At 43.9% G+C, this 25,726-nt stretch overlaps 1 protein-coding gene across 4 annotated transcripts; it reads left to right on the top strand.

The window, feature by feature from the left end:
• The first annotated feature begins 108 nt into the window (after window positions 1–108).
• On the top strand, window positions 109–12,366 carry LOC116784987 (ankyrin repeat domain-containing protein 9-like). Of its 4 annotated transcripts, XR_004356334.1 has the most exons (3): window positions 6,735–6,877; window positions 10,096–10,263; window positions 10,680–10,780. XR_004356334.1 is itself a non-coding variant. In XM_032684088.1 (2 exons), the coding sequence occupies exons 1-2, from the start codon at window positions 456–458 to the stop codon at window positions 10,878–10,880; spliced, it is 1,074 nt and encodes a 357-aa protein (XP_032539979.1). In that variant the 5' UTR covers window positions 109–455; the 3' UTR covers window positions 10,881–12,366. The 4 variants fall into 4 exon arrangements, 2 of the variants coding, with proteins under 2 accessions (XP_032539979.1, XP_032539980.1); XM_032684088.1 differs by lacking the exons at window positions 6,735–6,877; window positions 10,096–10,263 and adding an exon at window positions 109–1,328 and having other exon boundaries at window positions 10,680–12,366; XM_032684089.1 differs by lacking the exons at window positions 6,735–6,877; window positions 10,096–10,263; window positions 10,680–10,780 and adding exons at window positions 109–1,328; window positions 5,560–6,145.
• The last annotated feature ends 13,360 nt before the right edge of the window (window positions 12,367–25,726 follow it).

Raw genomic sequence — 25,726 nt, 5'->3', positions numbered from 1 at the left:
AAAAAAAGGAAAAAGGAATATTGCTATTCCACTTACTGCAGTGTATGAGCTGATCTGGTTAGACACGAAATGCAGACAGAAATCCGCCTCACCTCTCAAGCTAATTTTAGTCTCTCCCTCTGTTCTCGCTGGCTGTGTGTGCATAAAATCACTCTCAGTCTGACAGCGTCTCAGTAACCTGTGCCACGCACAGAGCGGGATGTACTTACTAACCATCTGCTTGCATGGCACGGGTTAACTGAGCCTGTGGGATTGTGCTTACCTAAACAAAACCACTGCAGTGAGGGGAAAAACAATGAATGGGTGGAGATGATCAGCCCATGCATTCCAGCTAGTGCAGTCCAGGCAGCAATGACAGCCTGAAGGTTGCAGCAGCATCGGGATCGGCATTCCAAGTGCACTGATCTTACAGTCTGGAGTGATTTTGTGTGGAGCTGCTCTTTATTTGCTGAGCCATGGCCAGTAACCAGGCCAGCCTGCAGGATGATCAGAGCAGGCACTGCAAGTTCTTATCCTATATGTTCTACCAGGCTGTGAGAGATCACAAGCCTGTGTGGATGCTGGAAGACATGAGAACTATGGAATATTTTTACTGGGAGGAAAATGCCAGCCTACGAACCTACTCACCTTCAGAAGCCCTTCTCTATGCAGTGGTGCATAATCACCTGCCTTATGCTCAGTATCTGCTGTCTCATTTTCCAGAGGAGGCTCTCAAGGTGCCTGGGGAACACTTCTGCTATTGCCCATCCTCTGCTCCTCATTTGGCCATGGCGGTCACATATGACAGGAGAGATATCTTGGGACTGATCATCAAAATTGCACACAAGCTCCCCAGCTTGAACTCCTACATCAATAGGGCTGGCTGCTTTCATCTGGAAGATGGGAAAACCCCCCTGCACCTTGCCTGTGAACTGCTGAGGTCAGAGACGGTCCTCATCCTCCTTGGGAATGGAGCCTCTCCCAGGATAGAGGACAGTAAAGGGCTTACCCCTCTGGACGTCATCCTGGAGCAGATGTGGGACTCCAAAGTCAATGTTGCATCAAAGAAGCTCTGCCTCGACTACCTCTTGCTCTTCATGCCCAACCCACAGTTTAAGATGCGGAAAGTTCTGCAGGAGCATCCAGACCACTGGACAGCTTTGCTGGGAGAAGACAAATTCAACAGCCTGGTGGGGAACACACCTGCTTCTTTATATCTGCAAGCTATGCAAACTATTCTCCAGACTCTTCCCCCTTCTCACTTCCCTAAAAGCATCCAGGAACTACCTATACCTCAGGCACTAAAGCCCTTACCATCCTATGGCAAAAAGCTACCGACAAAAAATGTGGTAAATGTTTTTCCTTGACTTTATTTGCTGGGTCTTGGATTTTCAAAGGCAACTTAGGGGAGCTGGTCATCCACCACCCTCTGCATTTTAGTGTGATTTTAGTACTTAACCTATTAGGCTATGCTGGAAAATCCAATATTTTGTGACAAGATTTTAAATGTCTTTTCTAACTGATTGCAGGCACGGCACTTTTAAAGGCAAAAGCCTTCCTTGTTCTCTGTTTCGTTGTGCATGTGAAGGGTTAACTGTAGTCGAGACTGTGTTATGTTTGGTTTCTTAGCTGTCATCTGGTATCAGTGTATCTGAATTCCCAATATGATAACTCTATCCTGTGTAATGTACCTGGGTAAAAAGGAACACACTGGGCATGTGAGATTTACCCACACACCCAATGGGATTTTCAAATGGTGTAACTATGGGACTGTGTTCTGCTAGAGCTGGGAGAAACATCATTCTCTACCAACAGGGTTCACACGTCAGGTTTCCTTTCTAACAATGATCTAGCATCATCTAGTAATAACCACAAAGTCCATGGCTGATGCTGCAGGGAAGCAGAGGCAATCCTGCAGGGTACCTGATTTTACCAAGATACTTTTACAGCAGGTCATGTGGAGGGCATGAGTTCAGAGAGGGGCAGTGAGTGTATATTCCTGGGGGATTGGGGTATAGAAACCCACAGAACAGCTGACAGAAAGCATCCTGTCTCACCTGGGAATGAGAGGGTTAAAGACAATCCCAGCCCTGATGCCTCTACAGACCTGTGCAGTGGGGAAGGAACCATTTTCCTTGTTGCCCAGTAAACAAATGGCAGTAAACAAACTGGAGCAGGGCCAGTGGAAGCCCTGTCCTTATAAGTGACACTGTTTCTCCCTGACTTGTGTTTTAGAACATATCTCTACAGGAGATGTAGCTCACTAACTTGGTGTCCCAGTGGGTCTCAGAGCCACCAGCACTTGTTAGGTATCCTAAACTGGGGTGTGATGTTCTGCTGTCAAAAGTTGTTCCTTGCTGTCAATTAGAGTATTTTTGCTACCCGGGTCCAGACAGAGGGCCTGACCCTGGAAATGACAAAAAGTTCCTACTGACTGGGCACTGCAGGCAGGGTGTGTTTGCAGAAAGTGGGTTTGGGGCTTCCCCGCTTTCTGGGTAGCTCTGAACCTCACTGCTCAGGCAGAGCCATCTCTGTTCAAGGCACTGGTCCTGCTCTCCTGGCTGTTCTCAGCACCAACAGAGCAGCAGTGGTAGAGCCCCCATTCCCTTTGGGGGACATCCCTTATTTTGGACCCCAGTGTTCTCCTCTCTTTGTAAACCCAACCCTCTGTTCTGCTGGAGTAGTGTAACTCAATTCCCAGATCCGCACTGAGCAGCAGTGAAGAACTCACTCCGCTCTTCAACTGAACTTGGAGCCAAAGTCTGTAAGGCACAAAACCCTTTTAGCAAGATTCTGGCTAAGAAAGGATGTTTAGTCACATCTCAATTGCTTTGTGCAAAAATGGCTCATGTCTCATCTGGCTAATTCCCTGCCTGTGCCATGGAGGCCGTACTGGACCCTTTTTTTCCATCAGTACAGGGAGCACTTCCACTCAGTTTCCCTCTGCATGGGGTACCTCCCGTATGCCAGGGTACTGGTGATGCCAGGCATGGCCAGGTGGAGATTTCCTGTGGGAATGCGCAACACGTCAATCACAGCAAACTGGAACATGCTTTCTGAGACCCTGGGGTGCTCCTCCCAGTCTTTCTTTCCCACATGCCATAGGAGGACCTCAGTGCCAGTGCCACCTGAGCTAGGCAGGTGAATATGCAGGATTGCTTGTGAGGCGGAGAAAATGTCAGCCCGGCCCTAAAAGTGGCAAGCAGGCCATGAAGGGGTTAACCCTTCTCCTGAAATCCCACATCTCTGGTTCTGCAGTGTCCTTCTGCCCCTGCCCCTGAGGACTTGCATGTCTTTCTCCATCTGTGTCTATTCCTCCTTGTTCAGTGGGAGAGGCTGTGAACGGGGAAATTCAGGGTCAATCTTGGGTGAGGGTTTTGCAGGGAGGCTGCTCCCTCAGCAGGCTTTGCTGCAGACAGAGACTGTCACAGCTTGGGACGCAAAGCAGGGCCCAAGGCAGATTTGCATCATAAGTGGTGGCTCAGCTGCTTCTGCCAAGCCCTGCAGGCTCCCAAGCCCTGGAACATACACCCCACCCCTCCCCACAAAAACCTGGAGCTCAAGACAGAGGACAGTGCAGGTGCTCATGACTGACCAGAGCAACTGTGCAGAGCACGGCCCCTGTGGTACCCCTGGAGTCCAGAGGAGTAGGATTGGGTTTGTTCCCAGTAGCACTGCGGTATCTCATCCGGATGTCGGTGGGCGAGAGGCAGAGGAGGCTGGTGATGGATATTATTAGAATAGTAATTAGGCCCCGGGAGCAGAGATCCCAGGAAAGGAGGGAATGGAAATCATCCACTGTTTTTGCGCTGGCTTGAAACCATGAGAGTTTTGTGCTATAAGGAATTGCAGAAAAGACAGGAAGGAGGGGAAGGTTGTTAGACTTACAAATCCAAGGGGACAGGTAGGGATTCTTGGCATTAATGGAGAGCACTTTCTAATAAGGCAGGAGGCTGTACTCAGAGAGCCAGAGCAAACCACTGGGAGCAACTGAGTCTAAAATGGTGCAGGGATTTCTTATTGGCCGTAATAATTGTGGATCATTGCAAAGGTCAGGGATCAGGCCCTTCAGGCTTATGGGTGGATTTGTAGCTGACAGCGGGATGCTTGTATGCATGCATTTGTCCATGTGGGAGGCTCCCCTCTATCCACTTACCCAGAGAGAGGATAGAAGATGGATTGTCTTGAGCAGTTTCTTTCTGGGACATATTTGTGACTGGTACCACGGCCTGGTCAACTGTTGGCCAACATGCAAAAATCCTGTTGTGTTCACCCCAATGTGTAACAGGCAGCTACCTACACAGAAAAGATCACTCCACAGCCCCCTCATTTCTCCTTCTCCTGACCGTTTCAACAAGAGATCAAGTACTAGCTGGCCCTCAGTCATGGAGCTACTATTGGACCTCCCATGTGCAGTCCCATTGGGCCAAAGTTTAGGGCCATAACTGTTGTGGTGGCAACTCTTTCCATTGCCTGTAGTGATATGACAGCAGAATGGGCCCTCCTTCTGATGGAATGGGACAATCTTCTCCCTAAACCCAGTTTGCTTATCTTGTGGTGACCCATCTGTTAAAGTTTGAGATCCTATCTGTTTTCTTGCTCAGTACAGTGACATTACATCAGATATGGCCAAATCTACCTCAGCCCTATCTGCATTGGGTTTTTTCTCCATTCTTTCCAAGCCAGGTCATTAGCAAAAGTAAACTCAAAATATTTTGCAGACTCCCTGCAACCTGACAGTCTTGAAAAATCCCTCTGCTTGCATGAGAAATATGTTGGTGACTTTGTAAATCAAAAAGGGTGCTAGGTGCTGTGTGGTGATGTTTACATTTTGCATATATGCATACTGAGTAAGTGTTGCTAAAATCTGTATTTCTGAACTTGGGGAAAAGAATAAAAACAACAGCGAAAAGGGGAGAGGGTAAAGTCTTTTCTAATTTTTGGATTACAGGTTGGCTCTGCAGGTTACATCTTTTTAATTTCAATTTTGAGGAGTAGCATTGTAAGGATCTGAGTTGTCTGGGTATGTGTGTGACTAAAGTTTTGGTGAGAGCCACTTCAGCGAGCACAGTGAGTGACTTGAGAGGGGGTGTGTGTGGCGAGGGAGGGGTTGTGTGGGGGTGTGTGAGTGAAAACGTGTGGGTGCATGTGCGCACACGGATGTCTGTGTCTGGCTGCCCTCTCCTGGTAAAACCCGTAACTGACTGACAGTACTTACTGCACTGCTCGTACCCAGCGATCGATGCCTTAAGGAAGCAGCCTTTGCACGAGTTCATTGTGTGTCCCAGGCTCTGTGCTGCTGACAGGTAAGGACATTTCTTCTTCTCTTGTAAAGAGGCAGCAGCTTTGCTCTTGAAATGGGTGTTTCACCCCTGAATACCAAGCACAAGTGCTTCTGCTTGCCAGCAACTCCAATCATCCAGCAAAGGGTTTGTGATGCTGGCCGCATTTTATTCTAGAATCCATTTTTTAAAAAATAAAATCTATTAAACATACATCTTTGTTTTCTTTTCTCTGGGCTGCCAGCAAAATTCAGCTGCCTATGACTTCCTAACCATATGCTTCTGTCTATTTTTGCAGCACCATTAGCAGGAAGAACAGGCCAGATTCTGACCTCTGACCTCTTTACACCTGAAGTAACACTTTTTAAGTCAATTGTATCACTCCTGATGTTTGTTGGTCTAACGGAAGACAGAAATCGTTTGTGTATTTATGTTCTTCAAGACTCCGTAACTCTGATTTCAGCATACAAATAAAAGTGATACTTAATCCCAAAAATAATTTTTTACATTTTTCGTACTTTGAATGTATATAGATATATATTTTCCATCTCTCTAACACTGATGGGCATTTCCCTGTTCCCAGTTCCCTTGGCTTTTTTGGAATCAGCATGGCAGTGACAGATGCTGTTGTTCACTGATTAATACTGAATGTTGCCATGCCCAGAAACAAATGAATGTTCACTGTATGCTGCAACTTTCTTATAAAGCCATACTTTTGTAATGTTTAGGGGAAAAAAATCTGCCCTATAATTGTGTTTGTACGTTACTTGCTGCATGATTAAAGATAAAAAGATTGTAATGTGCTGGAATAAAGCATATATACATAGCCTAATAATTAGGTATATTAGCTGTGAAAATCATTTAATCTGACTGTATTACTATAATAAACTTGCAATATAAAATTGATGTGTCTTTCCTTAGCCAGTTGGTCAAAACTACCCACTAGTATCTTTTGCTTTTGCTTTGGCTCATCTTGTTGTTTGATGATGATTTTTGACTGCTGAGCCATTACCTCCAAAAAATGTGACTTGAAGAAGAAAATATTTTCCTTCACAGGCTTGCAGTATCTTGCTGTGCTGTCAGAAGACAACCCCAAGTGATGAGGTGAACTCATACTGATGAGTCAGAAGAAGGGGCTCAACAGGGGTGAATGGTAATTGGGTTTGGAGATTTCCAGTTTCAGGTTTGAGTTCAGCTCACGTAGCTGTTTCCAGTGAACATAACAGTGCTGGTAGCCTCCTCTCCTTGTCTGGTTTGTATTCCATCAGCAAGATCCCTTCCTTTCTAGGGTTCTTCTCTGTACAGTAAGATGCCCCAGCAAGGCTTCCAGCACCAACTTCTCCTGTAAGCACAGCTGCTGCTGAAGGCCCTCAGGCAGACGTGCACTTCCCACCCTCTGTGCTCTCTGTGGGGTAATGATCTACCAGGTTCTGTGCACAAGCTCTGTCACAAACAGCTACCCAAAGCATTTCAGGTGATGAGTAGCTGGTTTGGATGATGATGATGATAATCACACGAGTAGACCTCCACCACCACCTGTACCTACACATCTCGGTGCGCCCTAGTACACACAAGCTATAACCCAAGGATAACTACTCTGAGCCTGTGCTTGCATTGTAAGTTATTGATTTCATGGAAGAAAGGGGAATTGTTTCTCTGGTATCTCTTAAAGAAGATTAAGACTATCTCCTTGCCTTCATAACGGGAGACTTAGCCCTGACTATTTCACCACAAGAATGTGGTCCCCAAAAATATAAGTTTTCTTGCTTATTTGCTTCCACCTTTCCTGCATTTGAGAATGAGAATCTGACTGAATTTCTCTCATGCCCTGGCAGCTCTGCTGAGGCTGACAACCAACGAGCTGCTCTGGCAGCTGAGGGAGTCCCGGGCTGACACATCCCTCAGAGCCAGTCTCATTTAGGTATTCGGTTTTTTACAACTGTAGTTAGTTGGAGCCCATGCGCCAGCAGGCAGCAAGACAGGTATTTAAATAGAGCGAGAAATTTAAAGGGTATATTCCCTTGTGTGGGGGGAAGCACTGTCACAAGCAGATGATGCATTGATCGAAATCCTGCCCACGCCTCAGTTACTCCAGTGCACCTCCCCGAGTGAGTCACCCCAAATGGAGCTGATAGGCTTGGCATGTCCCATACTATCCTGTGTCTGTCTGGCCAGCACAGCAGCAGTGCCTTCTGGGAGCATACACTGCGTCTTGCTGCACCAACTCACTCAGCTGATGATACAGATGACTGTGCACAGCCATCGGGCTCCAGCTCCCAAGATGCCTGCACTTGCCTCTAGCACTATGGAAGCTGCTCTGGAGCCAAGAAGCCAGATTTCTCTGGGGGTGACTCCTAAGGGATGCTTGATTTGGAAAATCAGTCATAATTTTCCAGTCCCAGTTCCAGCTCTAGTAAAGCGTGTTTCCATTTTGCTATGGATCTCCTGTGAAGGGGAATTTTATTGCTAGTGGGAAGGCTTTTGGCAAATTTAGTGAGTACATACAGAGAGAAGATAGCTGTGCTCTGTACACCAGCTATGCCCACCCACGCAGATTCCCATGAAGAGCTGTGAGGGGGAGGAATGATTATCACAGAGTTGTCAGACTCTCACAAGAAAACCTGGGAGAAAGGAAGAAAAGGACTGGAACAAGCAGTATGGCAAGATGCCTTGTGGGAAGCAGATCCTACAGTTGAACAGAAATAGGGAAAATAGTCTGGAGAATCCCAAACGACAGTATAAGCTATGAGAAGCACAGCAACGCAGAAACCACCCCCTGCCACTTTCTCCTAGAGATTAGGATCATAGAGAATGTCAGGAACCAGTCTCAAAACCGAGGCAATGTAATGCCCTCACTGTCCACATTCTGGAGATATTGTCACGAAGTCTTCAAGCTGGTGTAAGCAGGCACTGGCATAAGCAGTTCAGAGACACAAGTCCAGCCTGCTGCTGCCTCCCTGCTCCCTATTCTTGCGCTCAAGCCCCAGGAAAGCTGGCTCATGATGCTGTCACACCAGTGCTGGTGCCACCCCAGGGGACAGGGGGCGTGGTAATGGGAATGAGCAACCAGGTAGGTGGTATTGCTCCTTTCTAAGGTTGCTTTTAACTTCAGCAGTAGAACACCTTGTTCTTTGATGCAGAATTAAACAGGAGAGATCTCCACTAATGCTGAACAAAGCCCCTCTCTATCATGCTGTACGTTGTGTGCACATAAAAAATACCTTAGCTGTCTCCTGAGTTAGAGCAGACTTGGTATGTTTAAAACAGTGAAGGCTTCTGAAATGGGTGAAGAAGAGGCTGACAAGCATTAGAAAAGGAAATAGTCATTAAAGATGACTGGAAATTGATGTTTCTATGCCACCAAAAATGACAATATTGCAAAATACGCTTCGGTTCTGATTTGGAATGAAAATTCAAAATATCAAAATTTATACGAACACAGTTTTACAAGGAAGAAAACTGACCCAGATCTATCATGTGTATGTGGCATCCAACATAATTAGGTCCAGATAATGAAAGACGTACTTACAGGGTCTCTATCAATGAGGTAATGCCTGTCCCTCTGGAGCAACTCCCAGCACTGGGCTGTGGAGATGGTGAAGAGCCTTGAGGGGGAGCCACACAAGGAATGGCTGAGGTCATTTGGTCTGTTCAGCCTGGAGAATGGGAGACTGAGGGGAGACCACACTGTGGTCTATAGCTTCTTCATAAAGGGAAACAGAGAGGCAGGCACTGATCTCTTCTCTTTGGTGACCATTGACATGAGGGAATGACATGAAGCTGTGTCAGAGGAAGTTTACGCTGGATATTAGAAAAAGGTTCTTCACCCAGAGGGTGGTTGGGCACTGGAACAGGTTCTCCAGGGAAGTAGTCACAGCACCAAGTCTGCCGGAGTTCAAGAAGCATTTGGACTATCCTCTCTGGCACATGGTGTGACTCTTGAGGATGTCTTGTGCAGGGCCATGAGCTGGATCCTTGTGGGTCCCTTCCCACTCAGAATATTCTTTTGTTCCGTGGTTCTGTAAAACACGTTGTCTTGAGATCGCAAGGGAAATCCAGACAGTATTTTTTAAAAGTCGCTTCTGATTTTGAGGCTTTGACTGAAGCTGAAAATGAGCTACTACTACAGAACAAAAATCTCTGTTCTTCTGCCTGGAAGGTGTCAGGCAGTGACACTGTAAGCAGTCTCTTTTTCTGAGTTTACAGATCTTAGGGAGATGCTATTTTCAGCTGTGATACATATATTTTCAGACACTAAACTTCTCACCGATAGAGTTGACTGCTTGATCAAATGGGGGTTTTTATGGGACTCCTTCTGTGAGTAGAACTGAGCTTTGGTGATAGCTACAGCCTTTGGCTCACTTCTCTACCAGCATGGTGACAGACAGAGATAAAATTACATTCCATGCATAATTTGGAATTTAATGAAAGGAAAGCCAAGATGATAGGAAGAAAGAGCTCTGCCTAAATTAAGTTTGTGCTTAAAGGTGTCTTCCCTAAGCACTCAGAAATTAATGTTTACTTAGACAGGCTCACTCGGATCTGGTGAGCCTCAGGAAGGCGTAAGGTATGGTAAGTTACCCAAATTTGGAATCAGGGAGGCTGAGGATATCTTTCCCACAAAATTACCCAGCTCTCCCAAACTGCAGAATTAACAGATTCTAGAAGCAGATTGGTGCTTTGTGTTCTCTTGAAAACATGAACCAGGTTTCCAAAGGTCTCAATTCTACCCCAACACATATCATCATCATCCCCTCAAGTAAAAAACCCATCACTTAAATAACAAAGTCCAAACCTAGACCTGTCCATGGCCACTCTTATCCCCCTTTCGCAGATGTTTAGACCTGAGGAACCCCTTCCATCCTGGCCTGAGCTTTTGTCCCCACTGCCTTGGAGGGGATGAACACTCAAATTTAAAGCTCTGAAATTACTGCACGATACACAGCATGCAACATGAACGCACATGCAGGCACCATGGCTGATGTGAAAGAAGACCTCCTGCGTGAGTCTTACTTATTTTTAGAGTAAAAAGACTCTGCCTCAGCCATGCAGGACTCCATGACTAACATCCCTGGTGCCAGCCTGTCAGGATTTTCTAAGCCTCCCTGCTGGACCTGTCAGTGCAACTGCTCTAAGATTCAGGCAGGCAAGTCCTTGACTTTAAGACCAGGCCAGACTTTAAATAGGCAACTGCAGCTTTAGTTTGTAGTAGTTACTGCTTCTATTGTCCCTGTGGATCTTTATACCATCCTCAATAACATCTAGAAACTGCTGAACCTGGGAGAGCTGCTAATGAATATGCTCTGACCAGTTAAAAGAAAAAAAAAAAAGGAATTTATTTTAAAATGAAAACGCCGTGTTTAAGTTTTACATTTCAAATATTTTTAAGTGTTTTTTCTTCTTCTTTCATTCCTGCAGCGCTGCCTGAAAGGCCAGTCTTGCCTGGCTATTGTCTGCTTCCCTGCATGGCTCCCTGTGCTTTGGCAGTCGGTCCTCAAATCGCCACAGCTTAGAAGCGGATCCGTCTCCCAAAGAGAGACCTTTTCTTCCGCCTCCCCTCATCATCAGTCGCACATGAGCCCCGTGGGGCTTTTGAACTGGAATACCACCGCTTATTAGAAGCGAAAATAAAGATTGCAACTCATAAAACGAAGGACACTCAGCTGAGCGAGGCAGAACGTGAATAAAAAGCGATTACCAACAGCCCGCCCTTCGCCCAGGCATGGCCTGGCTTGTCGGCTGCCAGAGCTGCGGCACAGGGGGGAGTGAAAAACAGCTTCTCACACCTGTGCCGCTGCTACCGGCGATCATTTCCACGCACCGCCTTTGTCTTGTTTGGGGGTTGTTGGTTTGTTTGTTTTTGTTTTTTATTTTTATTTTTATTATTTACGACTCTGTTCACACTTCCCAGAGCGAAGGGCACCCCCCGGGCTACCCAGGGCCGGGCCGGGGCCGCGGGGCCGCCGCCGGCCGCGAGATGGCGCCGCCGCCCTTCGGCCGCCGTGAGGGCCCGAGGGCCGGGAGGGCGTCGCAAAACGTGGAACGTGTGAAAATTCTCCTAAGAAAGGTGTGTTCTCTGCACACTTTCAAGCCTAATGAACAAGAACAACAACAACAACGAAAGATATTTAACCTTTGAAACAGAGAGCTGCTGGGAAGTAAGCTCTGAGTGATGTCTGGGTGTTAGAAAGACAAATTACTTTTTGGTGGAATTGCCTTCTTAAGGTTTAGGGCCTCGACATGTTTCAGTGATCTCAGACGGAGGGGAGGTTAACTGAGCCTGGGGAGAAGGGTGTACCAGTGATAGTGGGCACGAAGAATGCAGAGTTTACAAGCCACCAGGTCATTTGGCAGAACTTCGCAGGCAAGGAAGAAAACTGATAAAGACAACTCAGCAACTGTGCTGAATCAGCTCCGACTGGGTAAAAGGTGATTCTGGCAGGGGGAGATCGCGACCACTGACTCATGGACCACCAACCCAAGAAAGCCACCAACCCAAAAGAAGAGGCAGACTGAGCATACGGACTAATTAGCATGAGAAGCAAGAGAACCATTAACCAGTAGAAGATAGAATGCTGATTAATAAAAGAACTATGTAACTTGTAGCCAATGAACATTAATGCCTTTGACTGCTAAAATGTATAAATAATAAAAAGTTTTAATAGTTGGCTTGCTTGATTTGTGGAATACCACTGAGCACTCAGGCTTGTGCAACTCTGAAATAATCAGTGTCTCTCTCGAATGTGTAATTACTGGCTTGTGGAACACTGGGTAAAAATTTTTCATGGATAACAAGGTGACCCTGGAGCTGTGAGGGGACCCCACCCCCGTGGGGAGACCCTGGGATGGTGAGGGAACCCACTGCCACCAGCTGCCCCTCACCGTGTCTGGCTGGTTATGACAGCACAGCCTTTGGATGCAGTGTCCAAACCAAACCCAAATAAGCAAACCCAGCTGCAGGAAGGTGGAGCAGGTGCCTTTACTGTCAGCCTCCAAAGGTTTGGGGGTCATTCAGTGACAGAAGGGCCTCACGTGCCCTGGAAGTTGACCCTGGAGCTGGGCTCTAAACAAAGAGTTACAGAAAGAAGCAAGTTGTTTTGCAGAGGGCTTGTAGGGTCACAGAGCAGAGATGAATCTCAGCCCTGCGGAGCAGGCAGACATTTCCTATCCTCTCTGCTGCCTCCAAGGAACAGGAGAAGCTGTGGTGGCTGAAGCTGTGTGGGGGTGGCTGAGAGGCTCCATATTTGTGTTCAGCAAAGTACGTAGAATCCAGGGATTTGATGCAGCCCTGCTGGTGCACTGCTCCTGCGCAAAAAAGCTCATTAAATGGAGGAGTTGGCAGTGGTGGAGCTGCAAGAGCCACCATTTCCCCCTTTCCCAGGAGGAGGCTGGCTGTGGCAGGAAGTAGAGGAAGGCATTTCCACCGCAGCTGGGCAAGGAGCCTGTGTGTGCAGTTATCATCTCCTGCAGAAAGCAGAGGATTGTTGAGAGGCTTGATACCTATCAGGAAACACGGGAAGGTACTGCCAAAGCTGTGTTTCTGGCACATTTGATTAAATCTCACATAGCTCCCTAGACATTCCTGGCAGGCCCAATAGCCTGAAGTCTCAGCTAAAAAAAAAAATCAATCTACCTTTCTGGAGTTATCTCCCTCTGATCTAGGGGTCTGTCCCTTTATTTTCACTCATCTCTGCCTGAAGGCTAATCAGCAGCGCTTGAAAACCAATAACAAATTGGTTAAAAATCAGCTTTATATGCAAAGCCTAAAATAAAACATCTGTATATATCCCAGAAGCCTTCACAACCTCCTGTTTTATTAGTATCTCCAAAATAACTTTTCTTTCCTGACTCTTAATTCCAGCCAGAAGCACTCGGATAATCCTCATAGGACTGTTATGTGTATTTCCAATTAAGCAATTTATAAGCACTGGCTGCGAAGAGCTTTTTGTTCTTAAGGAAATTATTTCTTCATTAAGAGTAAAACAAGTCTTTTTTTATCCCTGCTTTATATAAAAGCCCTTGTGCCCCCTTCACATATGGTTTAAGTACTGAACTATGTAGAAGGAGATTAATCATTTTGTATCCCAGCAAGCAGGCAAGACACAGCAGCTGGGTCAGCCGCACAGGGAATAGGCATTTCAGTGTTTGTTTTCAGAGAGAAGTAAAAGTCAGACAGACAGACACTTTCAAGCTACTTGCCTTTGCCAGAGGCAACCCACACAATCACGAGCCCTTCTGGAGTCTGAGTCATGAAGAACTGCCACAGACAAAATGAAGATAGTCAAGAGGGAAAAAAAAATCCCATTCATGCCCAGCTAATGAGGAGAAGTTCCAAATTGCCTCTTGTTTTCCAGGCTGTGTACCTTAATTAGATGAATCACAGAACACTGAGGGTGGAAAACACAGACCAGAAAGCTCATAAGAGTCCACTTCATTCTTTCACACTAGCAGCATTATCTACCTCCCCTCCAGGGAATAATGTCCCTCCATTTTCTCGGACAGCAAAATCTCCTGGCATGAGGCATGGACAAGTATGGAAAATGAAGAGCAGAACTGATGTGTGACTGACTTGAGCTAGTAGCACAAGCATTCTATTCCTGTTCTTCTCCCCAGATCCATCTATTTACACTCTCTGTAAGGGCGCTTACCAGCCTGTCTTCTGGTCAAGGTCAGACCTATGACCAAATAGTATGAGCAGCACTGAGCAGCAACATGGGGGACCAACTTCAAAATGAGGGCACACTTGCAAGCATTAGGAATTGACTCATCAGAAAACCGTCTGATGTGGTAACAGGAAGGCATTGTGAGCCTTGGGCGTTCCTGGGACTCTGGAAAGAAACTCCATGTTAGTGACATAAGTAAACTACCTTTCCTTCATCTTTCTCCAAGCCTGATTAGAAGGGGACAGCCTAACAACAGGATAGCTCCAGAATGTTTAAGATTTATATCTAGTATCTGCTTACAGTAACAAGTGTAGAGACACGGAGGAACTGACAATGAAATGCAATTAGTACAGTTAGAAAACAGCTAACCTATATAATGGGTAAGAGATCAATAATTGCAGCATGTAAGCCTATGCCAATGCTTAGCTTGCACAGGGTCACTGGAAAATGTGTCATGTATTCCAGCAGAACCAGCAGCCCCGTGTCTTTTTCTCAGGAATGGATGTGTAAAATGACTGATGAATGAAGCTAGAAGTGGTGAGTTCAACTGTACAGTTCAGTGTAAACATCATATAATTCAGTGAAGAAATGATGAGTTCAGAATGATTTTGAAAGCTTGAGGTTTCTTTCTCAGTCTCTGCATATGGCGCCATGCTCAGTAAAACCATTTATGATGTCCCTTTCTGTTACTAGGTGAGGGTTTTTTCAGAAGCACAAGGAAGAAATGCCTGGCTGTAGGTCCCTCAGCAAGCCCAGTGATACTGTGGTTTTTGGTTATTCTGGTAATATGATGTTGCTCTCTGTCTTACAGGGAAATAGGTTTTGATGAGGTATTTGAAGGACAATGGGGTAATATGTGACACTGTGCATTGGCTCCTGGGACAGAGACAGCTCTACTGGCAGATGGAGAGTCACTGGTCTGGTAGGTCAAAAAAAATAGTCACTTAGGGCAGCATGAGAGAAAGGAAGAGGACAGAGTGACAAACAAATCATACTTGGTGCTCAGAGTCAGCACTGCTGTCAAAATGGAGGGGAGAACAGCAAAGTAAATGTCAGAAACAGATAAGTAGGTTAATAAAGGGAAGCAGAAATGTGCAGGAAGGACCATTGGTGTTTAAGTATAGCCTAATGTACAAAAGAGTATAGAGAGCAACCTGTTTGGCTACTCACATGAAGTAAAAGGGATATGGCAGTTATAAAAACTAAGACAAGAGAACAAGAGGAGGCAGTCAAAGAGAAAGATCAGGATTTAATTTGCTTGGTGTTCAGTCAGCAAGAGACATGGGGGTGGAAATATTGCCAAAGCAAAGCTGAGTTGAGGGAAATAGATTAGAAGTGGTGAGTCAGATGTGTGATCTCATGATTGCACAGCTGATATCTGAAGCTGCAGGAAGTTTGAGGATCACAGGAACCTTCAAGGGGGCATTTCTTCCTGGGTTTTACAGCTCAGATCCCATCGAAACACACTGTTCAACAACACTTAGTCACCACAAACCTGCAAGAGCATGTCAGAGCCAGAGAAGTGAAAGGCACAGCAGTGGCCAGATATGGAACTGCAGGAATATTCCTTGGATAGGGGTAGGAGTTAGAGAGAAAATCCCTCCCAAATTTAGATCCTCACTGAAGACCTCACCCCTCAGGGAAATCTTTAGTGAGTAAAGGTTTAGGACATGTGTGTCAGTTGCTGTAAAGTCTCTTTTGTGGCCAATCCAGGCAGTACCAAACTGGATGATGCATAACAACACACAGACCATGGAGGCACAAGTCCTATTTCTGTCTGTGATTGTGTGCATTAAAACAATTATGTTTAAACATCTTATCTTTGTCTGCTTTCAATGATACCATTGCAGTCTCTTGTGGTATCCAAATGCATTTTTCTCCCCTCACTAGAGCTTTTGTGGAAAGGGAACCACTTTGTGATATCTCCTTGATTTTTACGTACCTACCTTAGTGACTGTGATAGCAACATTCTCCTCTATTGCTCTGGAAACTAGCTTTACATGCACTGTTTCATCTACTCCTTAATTCTTCCACTGGGGCACTAAATCTGGACTAAGCTGAAATACTAGGACAATAATTCTTAATCCACTGTGGAACATTAACTGAGTGTTAAGACAGCGATTTGCTGTATATTACGAACGTGGCTCCATTTCGTTTCCTCTCTGGAGATGCTGATTCACTGATGGAGTGATGTTCTTCCAGGCAAGAAAAGATTAAATAGAGACAACAGACTCAGAAGTAATAAATAAGGCTGTAGAACAAAACTGCCTGATATTATATTATTTTAGAAGCTGTATATAATCATGTCATCAGAGATGTGCTGTGATGCACACATGCAAGGGAGCAGAGTTAAGGTGGTGCCTCTAACACAGTGCTAGTTCATGAGGTTACAGAGTTTACAACTGTATATTTTACATTATATCAATCCAGCACTGGGAAGGAGGTTTGCATCCATTTAGCTACTGCAATGTTTCCTTTTGGTTTTCTCTTAATCCCATCACAGTCCAAGTGTTTCTCAAAGGAAGTGAGCACTACTTCCCCTGCTTCTCAGATATGAAACTGAAGAGCTGGAGAAACAGCACATCCTTTACTCTCTGAGATCAACAGAACATGCAGTAGAAAGGAACCAAGTTTCCAGGTCCCTGCTTCTGTACACAGTTATGTGGTCATACTCTCCTTACTAGTGCAATACTGCAGGGAGGCTGCATGGCTGAAATTCTGAAGACAAGTTTGGATTGTGCGTCTCTAATACAGACAGAGCACAGGCAGCCTGCCAGAATTGCCACATCACCCTGTCTGAAGGGACCATCTTCAAAAACAGACAGCAGAGATTGATCAAAGACAAGGTTGTTGCTCTTTTCATTTGATTCAGTGATTCTCTTGTCCCGAAAGGCACCTGGGCTGGTATTGCTGTCCTGGCTGCTCTTCATAGTGGTTCTTGAAGCTTACCAGACCACCCTTCTGCAAGGTTAGGACAGGCAGCACATTGGGATTATTGAGCATAGGCAGAAGGAAGGGGTTCACTGGACTCCATTCCTGTTTTTTCAGGGTAATGGCCAGATGGCAGACATTTCAGCAGTCTGTTGAGCAGAGCCAAAATGTATTTCAGGGCCAAAAATGTAAATTATTAAAATTAGGCATTGTTGAAGTTGTAATTCCCCTCCGAGTGGATGAAGGTGCAGAAAAGAACCTGAGATTGCTTGTTCCTTACAAGAAGCCTCATTGCTGTAGGACTTAACAAAGCAGCATGCTTCCTTTATCCTCATCAAACAAATGTCAGAAAGCTGATTGGTGACTGCACACAGATTATGAGAGGGTTTGGGTCTCAGAGTTTTCTGTATGTGCAGAACTCCCAAAAACCCTCTACCTGTACCTGGGAATCCATTTCACCTAATCCAGACTTGCTGAAGATGCCTGAAGAGAGGTCTTGATCTTTATTCCTAAACAAAATCAGGTGTGCAGAATCTTTTTGATGGTATGTTGTGTAGCTTTGAGAGTTTGAAACTCCAAGACATGCTCGAAAGTGACTCTGATCTCTCTTGGAGTTGAGGATGTTCTCTCAGACCTGTAGCATGTATCTCTAATGCCCAGCCCTTCTCTGTTGCTGTAGGAAGGTATGGGTGCCTGTGCTGGTGGCTTACAGTGCTCTGTTAGCTTTCACTTAGTGCTTTGGGGAACTTACAGCAGTCATAGATGACATTCTTAGTGCTTTGGGGAACTTACAGCAGTCATAGATAACATTCTTAGCACATTCCTTTCTTTTCTTTCCCCTGGCATAGCAATTACTATTCTACACAGTGCTGCCTCATGCTGTTCTTTACAATTTATTTTTAAGGTTTCCCCAAAAAACTTGCCTGGTAAGAATTTTTGTGTAATTGCTCCTCAAGATTTGCATTTCAACATTTTGAACACAATTATTAGCTCTTGGAGCTGGCTGCAGGCTCATGGCACCTCCCTGCAAGGTTAATCCACACAGCTCTTAATTGAATGATCTAAACACAGGAATATGCTTTTGCTTCTATTCTCAGAACATCATCGTTCTTTCCCAACCTTTTTTTTTTTTTTTATTTTTTCTTATTTGATTGTTTCTGCAATAGGCCTTAAAACTCTCCTTACTGAGGGGGCTGCAGTATCTGTCAGAAGAATCTTTTGGTGTATTTTTCTAAGCTTGTTGGATTGCCCAAATTTTGCAGCCTTTAGTTAGACTTGGCTGATTTGTGACTGATGGCACCAGGGAGGTAGTTCTCTTTTTCTGTAATAGTCCTCTGTAATAATATGCTTTAAATTGTTAAATTGTTAAAATTGTCATCAGTGATAGGTTTATTTATCTTCCTCCTTTCAGAAGCACCTATGTAGTTGCATTCAAAGGGAAAGCATGACAGACTTTTGCTTTCCAAAATCTAGCTTTAAAGTTTCCTTCTGGACTGGAACTCACTGATTTTAATTCATTTCTAGATGGCACTGATTTAACTGTTTTCTTTACTCTTCTCCCCAGATAAATGATTCTCTATCTATTTGCCAAGGTTCCTGTTATGTTCTACCTACACTTTCCCTTTGCTTTGGATCATTATAGAATTCTCCTGTTTCAAACTTCTTGCTCCCCTTATGATACTGACTCTCAATTTAAAAACATCTTCTGTCATTTTTACCTTTGCAGTTCTTACTTTGCCATGCTAGGTTTTTTTGATCTGTCATCACTAGCTCCAAAAGTTCTTTTTTTTTTTTTAAATCTGGCAGATAATATTCCCCAAGTGCAAGCTCTTGTGATCCTATCTGCTCCTATCTGCCAGCATCTGTAACCTTCTCCTTAGAAATAGTTCTTAGCACTTTGCCAAGGTGTCATGATAAGAACAAAGTGGGAAAAAGTGCTGTTTCTAATGACATTTATTGAATCCTCCAAGTAATGATCCTTGGCTTTGTCTCCTGACAAAATGTGCTTGATAGGCTGTCTTTTTGGTCTCCTGTTACAGGTATAAAAATTACCTTCCTCCTTATTCTTTTGATGTAATTTTAAACACTCTTGTTCCAAACAGGGAGTTTCACTGCCTTACTTGGCAAATTTAACAAGCTGAGCATCAGTGGCCTATTTCTTTGATGATAAATGGAAGGGGAAGTAAGTGTGGAGTAAGCTACAGGTGCACCATCTCCCTGGGTGATCACAGTCCTTCTTTGGAGTTACAAGCCTGTTTGAATCTCTCTCTATGAGTAAACAAACTGGCAAGGTAGCAAACAAACTACTAGTAAACAAGTTAGTAAACAAACTAGTAAACTCCTGTCAAGACACAGCTAAACTCACGCAGGCTCCAAAACAAGGTGTCTGCATCCAAACTGCCTATTGGGAACAATCTGTAGCTTTTGTCAACCCCTAAACCATGCACAGGCATTATCCCAAGGGGCATTACCTGTCCCTGACCAGACCTGTGCCAGGGCTGTGCTAGCAGTTTCACAGCATAGAGACTCCCTGTTCCACACCTGTGTCCAACCCCAGATTTTGTGTCCTTTGGGTAAGGTGTACACTGGGCTTTGTTCCTTATTTTTTGTCTGGTGTTGACTGTTGCAGTCAAGAGAGAGGTTCAAGATGCCTCTCCCGTGCTTCCTGCTCTGGGAATGAGGGTGATGGGAGTGTTTCCATTACTGCAATGAGATGTGATTAGGCTTTATGGTACTGTGATAGAAGGCTGACATTGCAGAGGTATCTAAAATGTTTTATAACACTATCTTTCTCTTTTCCTGCAGCTCATGTCAGCAAGACTTTGAAAATTTTATCTAAAATTGTTCAGTCAATAAAAATAAAAATGAGAGTATGGCAAATATGTTAGTTAAAAATCTTACAACACTTTGACTTAGAACTCTTACTTTTTCCAGGCTTTATAGGAAAAGGGATTTTCAGTATCAAGTAAGCCTCTTTTGCTGTTCCAGGAAAACATGTATTGGCCGAATCCTAAACTCTAACTAATTTTAATTTGGACACCCTCAGCAGAAGCTTGTTAGCTTGGCAGCTAAATTCTGGCTGGTGACATCTGCAGTGAGAATCCTCCAGCGTCTCCCTGCCAGCTCATCTGCCCGTGTGCAGCTTCATGCTGCAACCCAGAGCTGGCAGATTCTCCTGTGGAGAGCAGAGCACTGCAGGGTAGGAGTGAGGAGCAGGGCCAGCAGGCAGGTGAAGCAGATAAAACCATCAGAAGTTGGGGACTTTACTAGGACTTGATATTATAGGAAGAAAGAAACTGGGAGAAGAGAAAGGAGAAAGGAAAGAAGCAGGGAGAAGGCAGAACCAGCATTTATACAGCCCCTTATGTCTGTTCTTTCTCATCCAGCATTGAAACAATCCAAGGCTCATCTTGCATCTTTGTTTGTTGGCAAATTATCTGTGTTATCTGGTGATGAAGGATGTATCCTACATCCCTCGAATTTGTTGATTGAGTTTCTCCCCCGTGCAACTGATCCCTATGGGTGATAACAGGCATCTACTGCTACCAGTTACTTATCAGCACATGTGGTAAGGTCTGTACTGGGGACCTAATAGGTTTCAGTTCTCTTTGGAGGTCACTAGGGTTTCATATAATATAATTTATTTTTTACTAACATGGGAAGTGACTTGATAATTCCAGTAAATGACTAGGTACTTAAAGTAAACCCATCTGGAAATACAAATTTCTGTCCAGCTGAAAAGTTTAGCAATTGCCATTTCACTTGAGACAAAATAGAAAAAAAAAAGTTATGTCCTCAAAGGGTTAACAGACATGAAGAAAATGAGGTGATCAAAGATTTTATTGAAGGATGACTTTGATCTCATAGATGGTGTAAGGCAAGGACTTAATCCAAAATTAACATACTATGTGGATTAATTAAAGGAAACAAATGTGAGGAAGCTTGTTGTAATCTTGAACAGCTCATTTAGCTTATCTTTAATGCAAATTGTCAGTGCGATTCCTGTCATGAAAATAAATCTCATTAAAAATACATCACTTGTTCACACACATGTAAACCAAGGAAAGAGTGTGCTCCTACCAGATGAATTTGATGCTGCTCAGCTGTAGAGCAAAGATAATGTGCGTTTCAAAATTCAGTCGCTCTTGCTTTCTTCTGTGTTTACATTTTCTGAAAAATCTTTCTGTAGGGGTGATATCAGTGGGGAGGGGGGCTATCAGAGTCCTTAATGAATATGGAATAACAGGGGGCTGCAAATTGATGACTAAAGGGCTCCTAACTGGTGTCTAAAAGGCAGACTTGGAACAACAAGAGCTCAAAACTCACATGCCCTCTTTACCAGTGGACTCATATTGCCAAAGGTTATATGTCCTCAGGCTGACAATCTCCTTGAGATTTTCTATGACTTTCTATTGAATAGAAGTACATATAAAAGGAAACTGAAAGCAAATACTATTTGAAACTGTATAAAAATGTAAAAAACTATATTGTGCTTATAAATCATGACATCATATTATTATTATTCTCTTGGAGCAGTTTATGGAGCAGTAAAGCTAGAATTCTGTACAGAGATGGAAGTCAATATCTATCTCCATCCCTACACCAACATTAGTAAGAAATATAGCTAGACATTGCAAGCTAGGAAGGAAAGAAGAAGAATATTAACTAGAGGGTTTTTTCCATATTATAGTCCCATATTACAAAACAAACCAGTATGTAGTCCTTTTTTGTATACTTACAGAACTTTGTCCCCACAGAGCAATAAAGAGGCAGAGATTCCCGAATGTTTGGGAGGATGAAACGTGACAATTACGACATGAGAGATACCATGAGAGGCAGTGATCTCCCTCGCCTTTAAGGTGAGAAACTCTAATAAAACACACTTGTATGGGAAGCAGGCATAGAAAGAATTCTAATGTTTTCATTGTATTTTCAAATGTATGTGTGGAGCACATTGTAAGGTCACAGCAAAGCTCTTCTTTCATATTTATGGTCCCAAAGGCATTATCTATGTCTCCATTCATTCTGCATATACTTTCCAGGCCCAGGCTGAAGCTTGGTCACCTCAGTGAACCTTACATCAGGCCCCTGACCCGAAAGAGAGTAAGATATGAAGTAGGCTGTTTAGTATTCTGCTCGGTGTCTGGTACAGCCAGGAGGTGGCAGAGCAAGTCTAGTTTACCACGTTTGAATCACAGGCTCTGGGTATTTTCCAGTCTTGATGCTGTGCAAAGATGGTGAGTTCCTGCAGTTTTCCCATTTGCACCGTTTAGTGGCAACTCCCTGCACACCACTGACATTTTGCAAGGCTATTAAGAGGGTTCCAGCAAGCTTGCAGAGCTCTCTAGGAAATGATGGCTGGTATTTTTTCTTTTTTTTTTTTTTCTTTATTTTAATTATAATTTTGTACTGCTGACTCAACTCTGCTTTTTCTCTGGCAGTTTGACCAACACATCCTTTCAGCAGCAAGAATGAGTCTTCCTTATATGCATGTCCTTGCAAGCAAATGACACTGGCTTCTGTCCACAACAGCAAGTGAACAAAAGCACGTTGTTCCAGCAAGTGCTTCACAAGTAGTAATGTATCAATATATATAATTCTGCATAACTGTTAATACAGTTAATACATAATTATACATAATTATGCATTCTGCATAACTGTTAATACAGGTGCCCTCTCCTTTCTCTTCTTGTTTACTCCTTAGCATGGTAAGTGACCCAAGTGGAAGGCAGAGAGAAACCATGTGAGAGGGCAGAACAGATGAACAAATAGAGAGAAAAAGCAAATAGTGAATGACAAACTGGCCAATATTAGCTGGGGTACTTTTTGTATCAACTTTAGCTGCAGCCTATATCTTTTAAACTAAACAGCTCTGGATTGGGTCAGCACATGATGGTGGTTGCTGGGGTAAAAAACCAGATGTTGCACAGAAGTGTTGCCAATAATTTGGTAATCTAAACTGTATCTGCTTGTGAAATAATTAAATAAGCAATAGGCTTCAGTAAAATCTATTTATCAAGAGCTACTGCTGCTGGTTAGTAATAAAACCCCCAATGTTTATTAACAGAAAGAAACTCCAAAATCTATGTGTGTTTAGTGGGCTGCAGCAACCCCAGGGTAGATATTACTGCCTTCACAAAACAAGACATTTACTGTCTTCTGCCTCTCATACAGGTTTTTTGTATGTCTTTTTCCCTGGGGCAGCTGTAAAAGGGGAGGTAAAGAAGGCCAAGAGGAGAAGGTAGTAAGCATTGTCTTAAGGTTTGATCACCTTTAAGAAAAGACAGGACCACTTTGGACCTTGCCATTTTAAAGGGCTCAAAAACCTGATAGATGACAATGGAAATAGAAAGAAGAAGCTCCTTTAGTTAAGACTGCAAGAAAAAAAGATGATGCAGAGGTTTTTGAGCACAGGGTCAGATACAAAGTCAAGAGAAGCATGCACGAAGTAGACAGGCAGTGAGGAGAGGTGAAGCAGAGGATTCCTTGCACAGAAAGTACTGAAGTTATTATATTCCAAATTCTGCATTTATTGTCTGCTGGCTTCAGAGCAGCAGTGTACGGTAGAATCTGACCCAAAATGGATGTAGTTGTCAGAGTCAACAATAGGAAGCAGAGATAGAAAGAGATTTGATACCTTCTCTGCCATCCTGCCTCTGGTGATAGTGTTAGAACTCCTTCCTCTGAGGCATGGAAATTGTATTTCTTCCAATCCTTCTCCTAACAGCTCTGTTGTTTTTTAAATTTTAAGAAAGGACCAACTATATGGCTGGGGAGAAATCACAAGAAAACCTGAAACACTGCTATTCTCCAGGGTTTTTCTGCAACCTCATAACGTTTTAGCCAACTACAGATAAGATCTACACCCTGAACACTAATGCAGACAGTGTGCCCCAGACAGACAGATTCAGGTCAGAACTGCTTGGGTGAGAGAAAAGGTCACCTACTGTGGCCTGTGTGGGCTCTGACTGCTCTGCTAACACCAGATGTAGAGATGGCATCTGGAACATCAACTTATGGCCACAGGCAATTGAAATGAGAGCAATTAGCACAAAGAGCCAGACGGACTGTGGAGATCCTTGTAACTTCCAATTGCTCCTGGCCAGGCTGGAGTTAAACAGGCACCTACTACTGAAAGCCTGTGTATCTTGTGATTCCTTCTCTGGGTTTTGTAAACAGTTCTGTGCATGTTACTGCAAGTCCTTTCACATCAAACTGAGGGCTGCGGCTGCTAGCAGGTGGTGCATTGCTCTAAGCATCCAGGTCCAAATCTCTCATCTAAAACAATGGTGTTTGGATTGGAAATGCTATTTTGATCCCCCTCTTTTTTTAGTTGCCCCAGCCTTGAGGATGATGGCTTAGAATAGCTGGAATATTTAAAAACTCCGCCAAGTGCTGTGCTGACAAAACAGCGATTTGTATGTGCTCGGTACTTCTGGCTAATCTCAGCACAGAGTTCACATGCTGAATGAATCTTTTTTTCTTTCATCATTCAATGTATTAACTCGAGGTCGTGCTCCACTGACACTTGCAAACAGCACCCGTCTCTGTCAGTCACAGCCATGCACAGAAGGAGCCTGAAAGGAATTAACTCTGCCTAATAAACATACCCGGCTTGCACACAGCTCCTCAGGATGGGAGTGATAGCTTGAGGAACTGGTGTGAAACTGTGGGAGGAGGGAATAGGGGTTGGCCTACAGAAATGGAAATGCTCGTTGTTTGAAATGGTATCACAAATGCATAATGCCACAGATATTTCACTTATAGCTTGTTTTCAGTCATCTACGAAATCCAGTAGTCATGGCAAAACTAGATACATTTGTTGTGTATAGTTACAGTTTAAAAAGACCGATTGACACTTCGCAGCCCTGTGATCCAAAGCACAGTGCTCTGTATCACTTCAGGAGAAAGAAGTGCTGATGAGATTTAGTTTAAAGCTGTAAGAAAATGGAGAGAGAAGACCAATAATACCAGCAGTAACAAAACTTTATTTCTTAAAGGAAAATGAATTCAGCAGCAATAAATAAAGCTGCTGTTCACAAGAAGACACTCATATTGCTGATGTGCAACATCACATAAATGTGAGGTTAGGAGATGTGAGAATTATGGTCATCTGTGCAACTGATATCTAAGGGCAGATCAATCCTTTCTTCTCCTTTTTTTTTTCTCTTTCCCCTTTCATGCCAAAAGCTTCAGGAGACTTCTCCCTCTGGTGCAAAACTAATGATTTTGGGAGTGGGGGCAATTCCACATCTGATTAGTGGGAACATCTATAAATTAGCAACATCTAATTCCGCATTTATATTTTCATCCCAGAATCACCAAGTACTTCACTGAAAGTTTGATAAGGCTCGACTGTGTGTGTGCTGTAGGTAAATGGTTATTTGTATTTCGTGGTCCAGCAGATTGAGGCTGTGGGTGGAGCCGGGGAAGATCACCACAGGCAATATTCCAACCTAGAATAGGAACTTGGTACTTTATTCTTTTGTACTCTACTCCCTGAATAATACTCCCTCTCACTAATGAGAAAGTCTGTCCAAGGCAAAAAGGTTAGGAATATTGCATTCCAAACAAGACAATCTGGATGCTCTGATTCTTGTTTTGCCTCCCTTTATACCCAGAATAACCTACTTCAGAATAACCTATACTAGGCTGGTTGGCAAGAACTGACCAACTCTTCTGTGTTATTAACGTTACTTATTTGTCCAATGGATTATCAAGAACTGTCTTAGAAAAATATTTAAGCTGAGTCATATACCAATAAAACCAGACAAATTCACTCTGACAGCTACAATAGTGAATTTAACTTACTCTTACTGTGCCTAGGCAGAGCATGGCATATGGTTCTGTGGTGATTTCATTTCATTTCAG

Source organism: Chiroxiphia lanceolata, chromosome 3 (genome assembly GCF_009829145.1).
Source record: "Chiroxiphia lanceolata isolate bChiLan1 chromosome 3, bChiLan1.pri, whole genome shotgun sequence".
In the NCBI taxonomy this organism is placed as follows: Eukaryota; Metazoa; Chordata; class Aves; order Passeriformes; family Pipridae; genus Chiroxiphia; species Chiroxiphia lanceolata.
This window is presented reverse-complemented; position numbering and strand designations above follow the sequence as displayed.

Excerpts from the sequence above, each read along its gene's own strand:
- LOC116784987 (XM_032684088.1), top strand. The coding sequence starts at position 456 with ATGGCCAGTAACCAGGCCAGCCTGCAGGATGATCAGAGCAGGCACTGC. Across the intron at positions 1,329-10,679 it reads AGCTACCGACAAAAAATGTG|CGCTGCCTGAAAGGCCAGTC; the intron begins GTAAATGTTTTT and ends TCATTCCTGCAG.